We start from the raw sequence: 13113 nt of genomic DNA on the forward strand, positions 1-13113 counted from the left end.
TTGCACAACTCACCCATTAAGGTTTATTTTTAATACCATCTTTAAACTAGGCTTCAAAACTAAACAAATACACAGTTAAATAACCTCAAGGCTTTCATTCTCAATAAAACAGCAAAAAATTAAAACAAAGTTTAAAAAATAGAACTTAATTTAAGAGGCTTCTGAAAAAAACTCAGTCTCTATGAAGGAAAATAACTTTGGCAAACAAGAAATAATAGATTTCTACTTTAAAATAGCAGACTCAAGGTTTAAAATAAATCAGTGTTTATCTGGCATTAATATCAAGTAAATTAAAACATGTTATATATTAATTTTATCATTATTCCTCAAATAAAAAGTAGAAAACTTTATGAATTCAGATGTAAACTGCTTCTTAATAGTAGAAACTTAAAACACTACCAGATATTTTATTTTTTAAATTATTTTTATTTATTCATTTTAGAGAAGATTGAAAGAGAGAGAAAGAGAGAGAAAGAGAGAAGGAGGGGAGGAGCAGGAAGCGTCAACTCCCATATGTGCCTTGACCCGGCAAGCCCAGGGTTTTGAACCGGCAACCTCAGCATTCCAGGTCAACATTTGATCCACTGCGCCACCACAGGTCAGGCCACTACCAAATATTTTAAATGTAAAGTATATACAGTGCACTTTGATAGAATACATTTAAAAAAATGAGAGAAAATGTTTCCTAAATATTTATTTATTATTTTTTAAATTTACAGAGACAGAAGAGAGAGAGTCAGAGAGAGGGATAGACAGGGGCAGACAGACAGGAACGGAGAGAGATGAGAAGCATCAATCATTAGTTTTTCGTTGTGACACCTTAGTTGTTCATTGACTTTCTCACATGTGCCTTGACTGTGGGGCCACAGCAGACCGAGTAACCCCTTGCTCGAGCCAGCGACCCTGGGTCCAAGCTGGTGAGCTCTGCTCAAACCAGATGAGCTCATGCTCAAGCTGGCGACCTCAGGGTCTCGAACCTGGGTCCTCCGCATCCCAGTCCGACACTCTATCCACTGTGCCACTGCCTGGTCAGGCCCTAAATATTTAAATGTATCTTCAAGTGTTCATTTTATCTGAGATCACTTAAATGCATTTTAGTTTACTAAATTTATAAAGGACAAAAATCAGAAAGACTTTATGTGGCAAGTTTGTTTTTGAAATCAACTTGTTTTAAACACTTCCTTTTTTATATGAAAATATCGTTTTAGTCTTGTTTAAGAAAATTAAGAGGTCAAAAACTGAGTGTTTTTTTAAATTTTTTTATTTATTTTTTACAGAGACAGAGAGTGAGTCAGAGAGAGGGATAGACAGGAACAGATAGACAGGAGCGGAGAGAGATGAGAAGCATCAATCATTAGTTTTTCATTGCGCGTTACAACACCTTAGTTGTTCATTGATTGCTTTCTCATATGTTCCTTGACCGCGGGCCTTCAGCAGACTGAGTAACCCCTTGCTGGAGCCAGCGACCTTGGGTTCGAGCTGGTTGGCTTTTGCTCAAACCAGATGAGCCTGAGCTCAAGCTGGTGACCTCGGGGTCTCGAACCTGGGTCCTCTACATCCCAGTCCGATGCTCTATCCACTGCGCCACCGCCTGGTCAGGCTGATAGTGTTTCTTTAGCTTAAAATAATTTGTTTGAATTGCAATTTTATTTTACATTCAGAACTCTCACATTCTAAATAAGACTTTGCATCCACAAATCTTACTCTAAAGAGACAGGAAACTACTTATACATAGATACCAGATAAAGACATTTCAAAAATATCAAAGTAAAAAGAAAAAAAAGATTAGAGCAGAACAGAAAGGTATAAATACAGTAAAAATTATGATGTTTTCAACTCATTACTGATTAAAATGCCTTTAATAAGTATCTATAATATTAGGAAAACACAGGTACATCTCTATTAACATGATAATGTAGCATTTCCTGAACATACCTGACTAGCATCCTTTATATGTATGTTGTCAACTAATTTGCACAACAACCAAAAATATTCTTTGCATCCAGGTTTTAACATCGGTTCTTCTTCATAATCATCTATCTAATAAAAAGAATTAACTTTGTGAAACATTTTAAAAAGGAAAATGACTTAACTAGGCTTTGTGAAAAAATTATGCCCCAATACAAACTAAACAGTAATCAAAATTTAACAAAAAAATGAAGAGAACACACCTATTTAAAATTAGAATAACTACGTACATGAGTATATAAGAAATCTCAGAAAAACATAACCATCAAATTATATCGCTCATAAAAAATAGAGAATATTTTACCGTTTCATATTCATTTTTGAAATACCCCCTAAAATTTGTGAGTATACTTACAACCTACTTGAAAAAGGAATAATATATAATGCTAAATAATGTGATATAAATTAAGAATTCAATGAAAAAGTAGGAACAAAAAAAACGTATAGAACATGACTATATAAATCTACCCACATGCAATGGTCTATTATAGTTTTGAAATATGAAAAATAACGCATATTTCTTATATAGTTGATGATAGGTTAATACGGAGGAGAAAAGTAAATCGTACAATGCAACATATTTCTGGGGTTAGTAAAATTTACTTACTAATGGGCTCTGGATTTATTTTGTGGTAGGCTAGTATATACATTGGAAAGAGAAGGAAACTGAAAAACCAGAATATCATAAGAATAAAAAAAATTAGGCCCTGGCCGGTTGGCTCAGCGGTAGAGCGTTGGCCTGGCGTGCGGGGGACCCGGGTTCGATTACCGGCCAGGGCACATAGGAGAGGCGCCCATTTGCTTCTCCACCCCCCCTCCTTCCTCTCTGTCTCTCTCTTCCCCTCCCGCAGCTGAGGCTCCATTGGAGCAAAGATGGCCTGAGCGCTGGGGATGGCTTCTTGGCCTCTGCCCCAGGTGCTAGAGTGGCTCTGGTCGCAACAGAGCGATGCCCCGGAGGGGCAGAGCATCGCCCCCTGGTGGGCAGAGCATCGCCCCTGGTGGGCGTGCTGGGTGGATCCCGATGGGGCGCATGCGGGAGTCTGACTGTCTCTCCCCGTTTCCAGCTTCAGAAAAATACACAAAAAAAAAAGAATAAAAAAAATTAGAAGAAAGCTACATTTATGATGTTTTTATCATTTAACTCACTAACACAAAGCCCCAGAACCTAGCCAATGCTATTTTCAAAACAGAATATCCATGAGAGATCCCCTAGAGCTGAAACCAAAGCAAACAGATTCCATTCCTAGGTATAAAATGATTATAATATGTCTCAATGCTATAACTTTAAACTATTATCATCTTGATAATATTTAACTATTGATAATATGTAACCAAGATCCTGATAATATGTAACCAAGATGTAAATATTATTATCTTGGTTAAAACTATATAAAATAAACAAGTGCTCAAAATGAATGTGAGGATAACAAAAATAAAATTGGGCAAAGGAAACTGCAAAAATAGAATGCTCCTGAACACATTAAACCCTTACCCTGAGAGGTCTGAGTGCTTGAGCATCAGGAAGAAATTTCAACAATGTTGAAGCAGCCAACAGAAGAAAAGAGCGATTGATTGAGTCTCCTCCATCCAGCCCTGATAGAGATAACTTATAAAGACCATTGCAAGACTCATGACGGACTGCAGTCTACATGAAAAAGCAAGTTCCAAACATAAACTAAGTTAGTATAAAAAAGTTAATATTATGTCAACAGAAATAACATTAGGTGGCTTCTTTAGCAATATATTTTAAAATGCAATATTCTGACAACATACTCATGCATGTAAATAATATATGATCAACTGAAGTACCCCAAAGTATACAGTAATACATAAAATCATATTTTAGAAATCCCAAAATGGCCATAAAACTTAATGAACACAATAACAGACAAGAAAAGGGACTGAAGGAAGGTATTAATTAATTTATGAGATTGAGATAATAAAATATTTTCATAACTAATAGCATTTTAGAAAGTGCTTAAATGAGAACATTTTCATATTCGAAGGAACTTGCACAAATGTCACAATGGTTCTCTGGGGCAGAGCCAGAACAATAACCGGTATACATCAATTCAAAGCTAAAGTTTTAGTGCTGTCTAAAAAGGATGTGATTTTTGTGGCTAAGAGATAAATGAAAGTATGTTTCGGTTATTTCACTTAGAAATATGGTATATTAAGATACAGTTAGTGAAAATTATATTGTCCTCCTCAGTGTTGATATTGGAATCAAAAGAAATTATATCTGACTTAGTTTCTAAGGATACACTTTAAATAAAAAGAAAAAAACAAACCAAAAGAACTTCTCAGAAACATAAATTACTAAAATAAATGATCAATTCTCCTTGCCCCAGAAAAAAGCAACTAAAACAAAACAAAAAGCAAAATAACCACTCTGTAAATAAGTATTTCAGAAAAAGACAAATAGGAATGCTATAGAGTATTTAACATTCACACTTAAGTGTACTATATAGTTCAAAACCACTTTTGGTCTTAAATGTGATATATTTATGGAATCAAGTCCATTTGTTTCTATTAGCTCTTTTTATTATCAATATGAAAAAATATGGCCTGACTAGGTGGTGGCACAGTGGATTGAGCATCTGACTGGGATGAGGAGGAACCAGGTTTAACACCTTGAGATTGCCAGCTTGAGCGTGGGCTCATCTGGTTTGACCAAGGCTCACCAGCTTGAGCCCAAGGTCACTGGCTTGAGCAAGGGGTCACTCGGTCTGCTGTAGACCCTAGTCAAGGCACATATGAGAAAGCAATCAATGAAAAACTAAGGTGCCACAATGAAGAATTGATGCTTCTCATCTCCTTTTCTGTCTTGTCTGTCCCTATCTGTCTCTGTCTCTGTTACAAAAAAGAAAAAAAAGAAAGAAAAAGAAAAAATACGAAGTAACTACTAATCTTCAATCTTTATCTTACCTCAGGAATAAGGAGAGTCAACTTCTTTAGCCAATCTTGTAAATGATCACTATCAGCAAGGCTAGATTTCACTAAAGAACAGCAATGAGCCCAGCTCACCAAGAGCCACATTGAATAATGTGAAACTAAAGAAAAATTAGAAAAAATACAACTATAATAGCTTGTACTGTACTATAAAGAAAACAATGTTCATTAAAGATATTATATAGAAATTTATTTAGTTATCCAAATCTTTACCTATTAAAAATTAACGTTCTTGAACCCTTACCTTCATGTCTAGACCTGTGATCAGACTGAGCTTTCAAAACTCTGTAAAGTAAAAACACATCACCACCACAAATTAAATGCAGCAATGAATTAAAAATAACTCAGTTTATAACTACATATCCTTTAAAGCAGTGGTTCCCAACCCCCAGGCCGCGGACTGGTACCGGTCCGCAGAGAAAGAATAAATAACTTACATTATTTTCGTTTTATTTATATTTAAGTCTGAATGATATTTTATTTTTAAAAAAATGACCAGATTCCCTCTGTTACATCCGTCTAAGACTCACTCTTGACGCTTGTCTAGGTCACGTGATACATTTATCCGTCCCACCCTAAAGGCCAGTCTTTGAAAATATTTTCTGACATTAAACCGGTCCGTGGCCAAAAAAGGTTGGAGACCACTGCTTTAAAGTATATACAACTTTCCCCCAATAATGATTAGATTTTAAGGAAGCTACTTTTATTTTTTCCTATGATCTTTACCTTTTATGTAATTTTTATTTTAAAATTCATTGGTAAAATCTTATAACAATCATCAAATGAAAGTTCAGCTATAATAAAATCTGAGTGAAGCCAATATTTACTGAAATAAGTAAACCCTCAAAAAGTGATCATGATTTAGTTATTAAAGAGATGTGGATTACAAAGAGAAAGGTTATAACACTTCAATCTAAACTTCAGATTCCTTAAAACACTTTATATGTGATTACTTAAGGCATATATATAGTCAGATCCCCATGTATTAGTTAGCAATTCAAACATCTGAATTTCTATATTATTAAAATTTTATACATTATTTAAAAAATTGGCCAACATAGCTCAAATATATGGAATCATGTACTAAATTCTTACACATGTCCATCTCTGTCCACTGAGGGCCTAGAAGCAAGGAAACACTGGTACCATGAGTACACCAAGCACCCACATTTTTCAGGTTCCATACCAATAGGAACTAACTTAAAGAAAATGGCTGATTCTAGGACTAAGGCAGGGAAACTACAAGCCTGAAAGATCTTGCAGTAATGGGAAAAAAAAGGATTCCTCCCGTCCACACAAAATAACAAGATATGTCAAAAGAAAAAATGAACGAGCTTGACAAGGCCATAATTTGAGCAAAGTAAATAGTAATAGTAATGAATCAAAACATGTTGAATAAAAACAATCCAAACTGATAAAAAATACAAGGAGAAAGAAAAAGTACTTCCTCACAACAGAATGTCAACTAATAAACATAAAAGGAATGATATGAGTTAGAAAATCACCAGTTTGTACACATACTAATATTTTTTAATTCAGGCAAGAATCATCACTAAATGCTAATATATATATATATGTATATATGTATATATATATATATGAATGAAATTTTATTAGAAGCAGGAAATTTAAGCAGTTGCAAAATATCTTCCCACAAGTTACTTTTAATTAGAAAGGAAGAATCAGAAACCTTACTGAAGAGAAACCAGATGAATGGATTAAAATTAGTATCACTAATAATGGGACAAACTGACATCACCAGGATATATTAGGAAAGACACATAACTTACGTAGTTTTCTGACTAAAATGTATAATCTGAATCTAATTATGAGGAACAACAAGGGAATCCTAAATGGAAAGGTGCATTATGAAAGAACTGGCCTGTACTATTTAGCAATGTCAATATCATTAAAGAAAGGCTAAAAAAGTATCTCTGATTAAAGGAAATGAAGTAAGTATGACAACTAAATCCAGTAGTAGCACATGATGCTAGACCAGAAAAAAAAAACTGTTATAAGAATATTAATAAGATCAATTATATCTTAGATAATATTTTCTAAACTTAAATATTTTACTCTAGTGTTTAAGAAAATGTCCTTTGCTTTAGGAGATACATATCAAAGTATTTATCGGTAAATGGTCATACTGTTTGACTTGCTCTCAAAGAGGACAATATATGTTTGTACAGACACACAGAGAAAATACATGCTCATGATCATGTGATAAAATTGCCAATGTTAATAATATGCAAATCTAGATAAGCAGCAAGGGAGTTCAGTAAAACAACCTACAATTTTTCTGTGTAGTACTAAAATTTTTCAATATGAAGTTTTAAAACACCAATATATATATAAATTATGTTAAAAAAACATCATACCTAGGAGCCAGATTATCATACGTATAAGCAACAGACATAAGTCGCTGAATCAAACTGGTTCCTTGCACAAGAACAAGAAATACCTTTAAAACAAAAAACATTTTTAAAAAATCTTTAAATACACTAGAACACAAAACTGCATTTTTAATCCAAGATTCCAAATTACTTTCATTTTTTATCTATGACAAAATAAGGAATAACCTAAGAGTGGCCATTTGAAAATACTGTAAAAATATAAAATATCAGAAAATCAGAATTTTGTAACCAAACTTAGGAACAGCAACGTTAATAAGAAAATATTCAAAATTCAGAAATACAAAAGCAAAACTATTTCCGTGTCACCCAATTGAGGGAGAAAAATATTGTGTATCACACATTAATGGATTTGGGGAATACAGGTGAAGAATTAAACATTTTCTACTTTTAAAACAACAAAAAACATGTCAAACAATGGCAGATTCTTCAACCATCCTTATATAAATATAGAAAAGCAGTATCGTATACCAGGGATATAAAGCATAAATTTTAGATTAAAAATCCTGAGGTTCAATGTTGAGTTTGCTAATTTTCAAGCTGCCTGATTCTAATAAATACCTAATTTCTAAATTATAGATCTTCATCCATATAAAAAAATTAGCTAATTTAATTTTTTTTAAAGTACTGAAATCCCTTCTGTAGGTCAGAACCTAGTCTGGGCACTTACTTTATAAGGCACTGTTCTCATCCTGGAGATGCTAGACAAGTACATCAGATAACATCTAGAGAGCACTGTAACACAAGTATATACAATGTGCCAAATGTGCAAAACAAGGGAGAAGCAACTAATCCTGTCCCTGGCAACATCAGGAAAGCTTCAAGAAAAACTATGTTTACTCTGTAATGTGAAAATTTGGAATTTGAACCTACTTAAAGGCTATTAAGGAAAACAAAATAATGAATGACTGTAAATTATTAAATTACTATCTATAGAACACCAAAATTGGATAACTATGTCTCCAGAAATTAGTGTAACAAGAATTTTTGTTCCTAAACAGCTCAGATTTTTACATACTAATCTCTAATTATTATGATAAATAAATGAGTGGTAAAATACATATAGTATGTACCTTTTGTAAACTACAAAAACTTAACACTGACATATACACAGGAAAAAAAACTAAAAAAAATGCTAGTAATGGTCATCTTTTTAAAACTCCATGTATATCTATATTTATATATACACTTAACACTTACATATATTTTTATTATTACTATCTGAAGAGGAAATCACTAATAAGAGTCAAAAGCTTTGAAATTCTTTAGTGAGGTGATGGAAAGGAGCACATTTAATTTGAGCTTTTTACATTATAACCTAAAATGCTAGCTATCATAGACCATTTTTCCCATTGAACCCTGGAATACTAACATTGACCATTTTTCCCATTTAGCCCTAACCATTCCAAAAGAAAAAATTGCTTTGAGTTTCCATTTATATCAGTAGTTTCAACCAATCATCACCACAATATTTCTCTATCAGTAACCAATTCATTACTCTGGTGTTTCTTGGTCACAGATGAGGTGAGGTGCCATTCTCAAAAGATTACAAAATGAGGAAAAGATTCAGTGGTGAGATTCAGCTGGTTCGCACCAGTTCAGTCAAATTGATACTTAATTTTTTGTTGAGTTTGGTGAGCCAGTTGTTAAAACGGCACTTGTAATCAGGGTTCTCTCTAAGGTGGTGCCTGGGCAGCTGCCCAATGTGGAAATCACAAATTTACATTCCTTACTCTTTTCTAACGTTCATCTGTGCAACAGCGTATTCTTTTTTATATTTTTAATTCAGTAAGAGGAGGGGAGGCAAATTCCCACATGTGCCCTAATTAGTGTCCTAACTGGGATTCTCTCTGGCAAGCCCACTAGGGGGCGATGCTCTGCCCATCTGGGGTCATGCTTGCAACCAACCTATTTTTTAATGCCTGAGGCAGAGGCTCAAGAGTCACCCTCAGTGCCCAGGACCAATGTGCTTGAACCAATTGAGCCATGGCTGTGAGAGGTAAAGAAAGAGAAGGGCAGGGGGGAGGGGTAGAGAAGCAGATGGGCAATTCTGCTGTGTGCCATGACTAAGAATGGAACCCGGGACAGCCACATGCTGGGCCAACTCTCTACCACTGAGCCAACCAGCCAAGGTGGCAACAGTGTATTCTAAGTGCCTGTAGTATACTCTGGTTTCTGTTCAGATCAAATAAGTGTTTCGCCTTTTACTAAGTGTCTGTAGTAATGTTCGTTCTGTCAATTGGTGAAAAAATTGCAAGTAAGGACTTCCATCAAGAAACAATACAGAAGTATCTTAAATAACAGTTTTATTGTTTTTTGTCAGGTATTTATTTAATATTTTTCATTAATATTTTAAAACTTCCTTATAATAATCTAGTTTTGTATACCTCTTTTATTGTTCTTATTTATTACTGTATTTCCCCATGTATAAAACGCACCTTAAAGGCCCTGGCTGGTTGGCTCAGTGGTAGAGCGTCAGCCTGGCATGTGGGGGAGTCGGGTTCGATTCCTGGCCAGGGCACATAGGAGAAGCGCCCATTTGCTTCTCCACCCCCCTCCCCTCCTTCCTCTCTGTCTCTCTCTTCCCCTCCCGCAGCCAAGGCTCCATTGGAGCAAAGATGGCCTGGACGCTGGAGATGGCTCCTTGGCCTCTGCCCCAGGCGCTAGAGTGGCTCTGGTCGCAACAGAGCGATGCCCCGGAGGGGCATAGCATCGCCCCCTGGTGGGCAGAGCCTCGCCCCTGGTGGGCGTGCCGGGTGGATCCCGGTCAGGCGCATGCGGAAGTCTGTCTGACTGTCTCTCCCCGTTTCCAGCTTCAGAAAAATACAAAAAATAGAAAGAAAAAAAAAAACGCACCTTAATTTTGAGGCCCAAATTTGAAAAAAATATGTATTACATAAAGTTATTAAACTCAAGTTTTAGTCATCATAAAATTCATAAAACTCCTCATCACTGTCAAAACTCCCATCCATTCGCTTGTACTTATCTGTGTCTGATGATGAATCACTCTTCAACAATGAGTGTAAAAACAAGCACAAAAAAGCAGGAAATGCAAGTAAAAAAAAGCTACAACCACTGTGTAATATGCACCCAGTTTTTAGACTCCAAATTTTTCAAAAAAAGTGTATCTTATAAATGGAGAAATATGGTAAGTGCATGAAATAATAAACTATCTTTTAGTATATATATATTTTTATACCTAAAACGGTCATTAGGGCAGAGAACCGGTTGTTAAATTATTTGAATCCCACCACTGAAGAGATTTCATTAAAAAACTCATCTTCATCTCTCCCCACCCCCCCGAGTTCATTGATGGAGACACTGGATGGGCAAATATATGGTCACATGAAAAACAGAACCCAGTCAAAATAATTTTAATTTTATTTCAGGTTATTGTGCCATTTCTTCAGCTCTAAATCTACCACTTTATTTACTTGCTCTGTAATTAAGACTGGTTACAATAAATAAACTGTCTCCTTTGCAACTGGTTTCCTATTAGGTTCTTCAATCCTGAGACATTAGAAATTACTTTTTTGTTGTTGTTATTAGTAATACTATAGAAGTATTTTACCAAAAAAGGCAGTTGGTTTCAGAAGCAGTAAAAGAACCCTTTCTTCAGAGAACTAAACACTAGTTCAACAGTATTCCTCCTAAAAGCTTCTTATTTCTGAAAACCCCAATCTATTCTTTCATAAGATCTGCAAACCCTAGGAGAGGTTTAGTTACCCTACCATGTCCTTTTTGTATTTTCAGCCTTCCAACACATACATGTAAAACTAATTCTCTATTTTAAATTTTCTCCGTTGAAATATCTAATGTGTTTGTTTTCCTGAATGGACCCTAATATAATCAGTATATACGAAGTCTGAGTAATAAAGCCAATCCTACAGCTAGATAACACTAAAATGGCATGTAATTCATTTCTGTATTTTGGATAACTGAGAAGCACTATTGTTTAAGTTTTTCTGCTTCGAAATGAAGGCATCACTCGAGTTAGTAAGTTATACTGTGATATTGTAGAATAGCATTTCTTATGCATTAGCATAATTCACCATTTTGTCAAAACAAAAATACACAAGCTCTCTTAAAACATAAATAGAATTCATTACTACAATTTAATGGTAACTTTCTGTACTTTACCTCTGTTAATCGTGGTATATGAAGACCCTTGGCATGATCACCAGCAGCCTTTCTTGACTTGCCAGGCCAGGTTCTTTTCCTATGGCTTTCTGCTATACCAGACCAGGCAAAGACATCATGATAAGCTAAATCCAAATCAGATGGATCTACTGCAAACTGGCATATTAACTTCAGCAAGCAAGCAAGACAATCTAGCTGCCACTGTGGATGAGAAGAAAATGTCATTTCCCTATTTTAATTAATTTATTATGGCTACTATACCACTTGAAATTAAAGCTAGAAAATAAAAATAATTATAGCTAGTTACTTAATCCACGTGCTATAGAATTTTGCTGTTTATTTATTATGGTTAGTAACAAACCAATTTTAGAAAATTGAAGAATCTATATCTAACACTAAGAATATTGAATGAAATAGAAATGACACTTGCATTTCTATCATGAATGTGTCATACAAATGTATATAAGAAAGAGATACAGGGTTTAAAAAAATACACTGCACAAAATGTACTAAAATCTAAAAAGTTATTAAAATGCTAACAAAGATATTTACCCACAAATAAGATGAATTGAGACACAAAATATTGCAAGATGTTTCTCCACATAAGATGCATATACTCAAATATTTTGAGGCCAAACCAACTCTCAATAATTCTAGAAAATAATTCAACTGAAAATATTGCATTTATATATGTATAAAAGAAGTATTTCTTTGGTAAAATATTAATTTTATAGTACGATATTCCTGTTGACTTAAAGCTCTACCTTAAAAAGTTTAAAACAAAACACTTCCTTTAAATAAATTAATATTACTTTTGTATAAGATGAGTTCCAGAGCTTTCTCTTCAATAGTCTTTTTCTTCCTATTTACCTAACCCCACTGCCAAGTGGTATATCTATACCAATATACCAAGAACACAGCAATCCTATGTAGCTGGTTTTCAAGAAATGTACCCTGAAATTTTAGCAAGGAAAAAATAGTCTTTTCAACTAATAGTGTTAGAAAAATTGGGTAGCCACATAAAAAACATGAAACACAACCTCAACCCCACTCCACATATAAATACAAAAGTTAATTCAAAATTTATCACAAACCTAAATGTGAAAGGTAACTATAAAACTTACAGGAACAAAAGAAAAAGACAAAAGAGAAAACCTTTGTGATTTTGAAACAGGGATTTCATATAGAGGATACAAATTTAAAATTAAAAACTCCTTAAAAGACAATCAATGTTAATATATGCAAGCCACAGACTGAGTGAACATTTTCCCACTTTTCCACGATTTCATTTTCAGTGGTTTCAATTACCCACAGTCAACAAAAGTCTGAAAACATTAAATATAAAAGTCCAGGATAAACAATAAGTTTCAGATTGTGTGCCATTCTGATAGTGTGATAAAATCTCCTTCCATCCTGCTTAGTCCGGCTTAGTCCGTGAATCATCCCTTTGTCCAGTGTGTTCATACTGTATACACTACCCAACATTAATCACTAAGTAACTATCTCAGTATTACAGCGCTTGTGTTCCAAAAACCCTTATTTTGCTTAACAGTAGCCCCCACTGAGCAAGAAATGCTACCAATTCAGAAATGCCAAAGAGAAGTTGTAAGTATGTATGTATAAGAAAAAACATAGTATATAT

The 13113-nt window shown here is 34.4% G+C and overlaps 1 protein-coding gene across 2 annotated transcripts in view; it reads right to left on the reverse strand.

Annotated features, from left to right (window-relative positions):
• Positions 1-13113, reverse strand: part of USP34 (ubiquitin specific peptidase 34) — a 287003-nt gene that overhangs the window by 83473 nt on the left and 190417 nt on the right. For both annotated transcript variants that reach the window (XM_066267204.1, XM_066267203.1), the window contains exons 34-39: positions 11472-11672; positions 7299-7381; positions 5165-5205; positions 4897-5021; positions 3461-3613; positions 1936-2040 (exon numbers count right to left, since the gene is read on the reverse strand). In XM_066267204.1, the coding sequence (XP_066123301.1) occupies positions 1936-2040; positions 3461-3613; positions 4897-5021; positions 5165-5205; positions 7299-7381; positions 11472-11672 (708 nt within the window). The remainder of the gene's footprint in view (positions 1-1935; positions 2041-3460; positions 3614-4896; positions 5022-5164; positions 5206-7298; positions 7382-11471; positions 11673-13113) is intronic.

Source organism: Saccopteryx bilineata, chromosome 3, assembly GCF_036850765.1.
Source record: "Saccopteryx bilineata isolate mSacBil1 chromosome 3, mSacBil1_pri_phased_curated, whole genome shotgun sequence".
NCBI lineage: Eukaryota > Metazoa > Chordata > Mammalia > Chiroptera > Emballonuridae > Saccopteryx > Saccopteryx bilineata.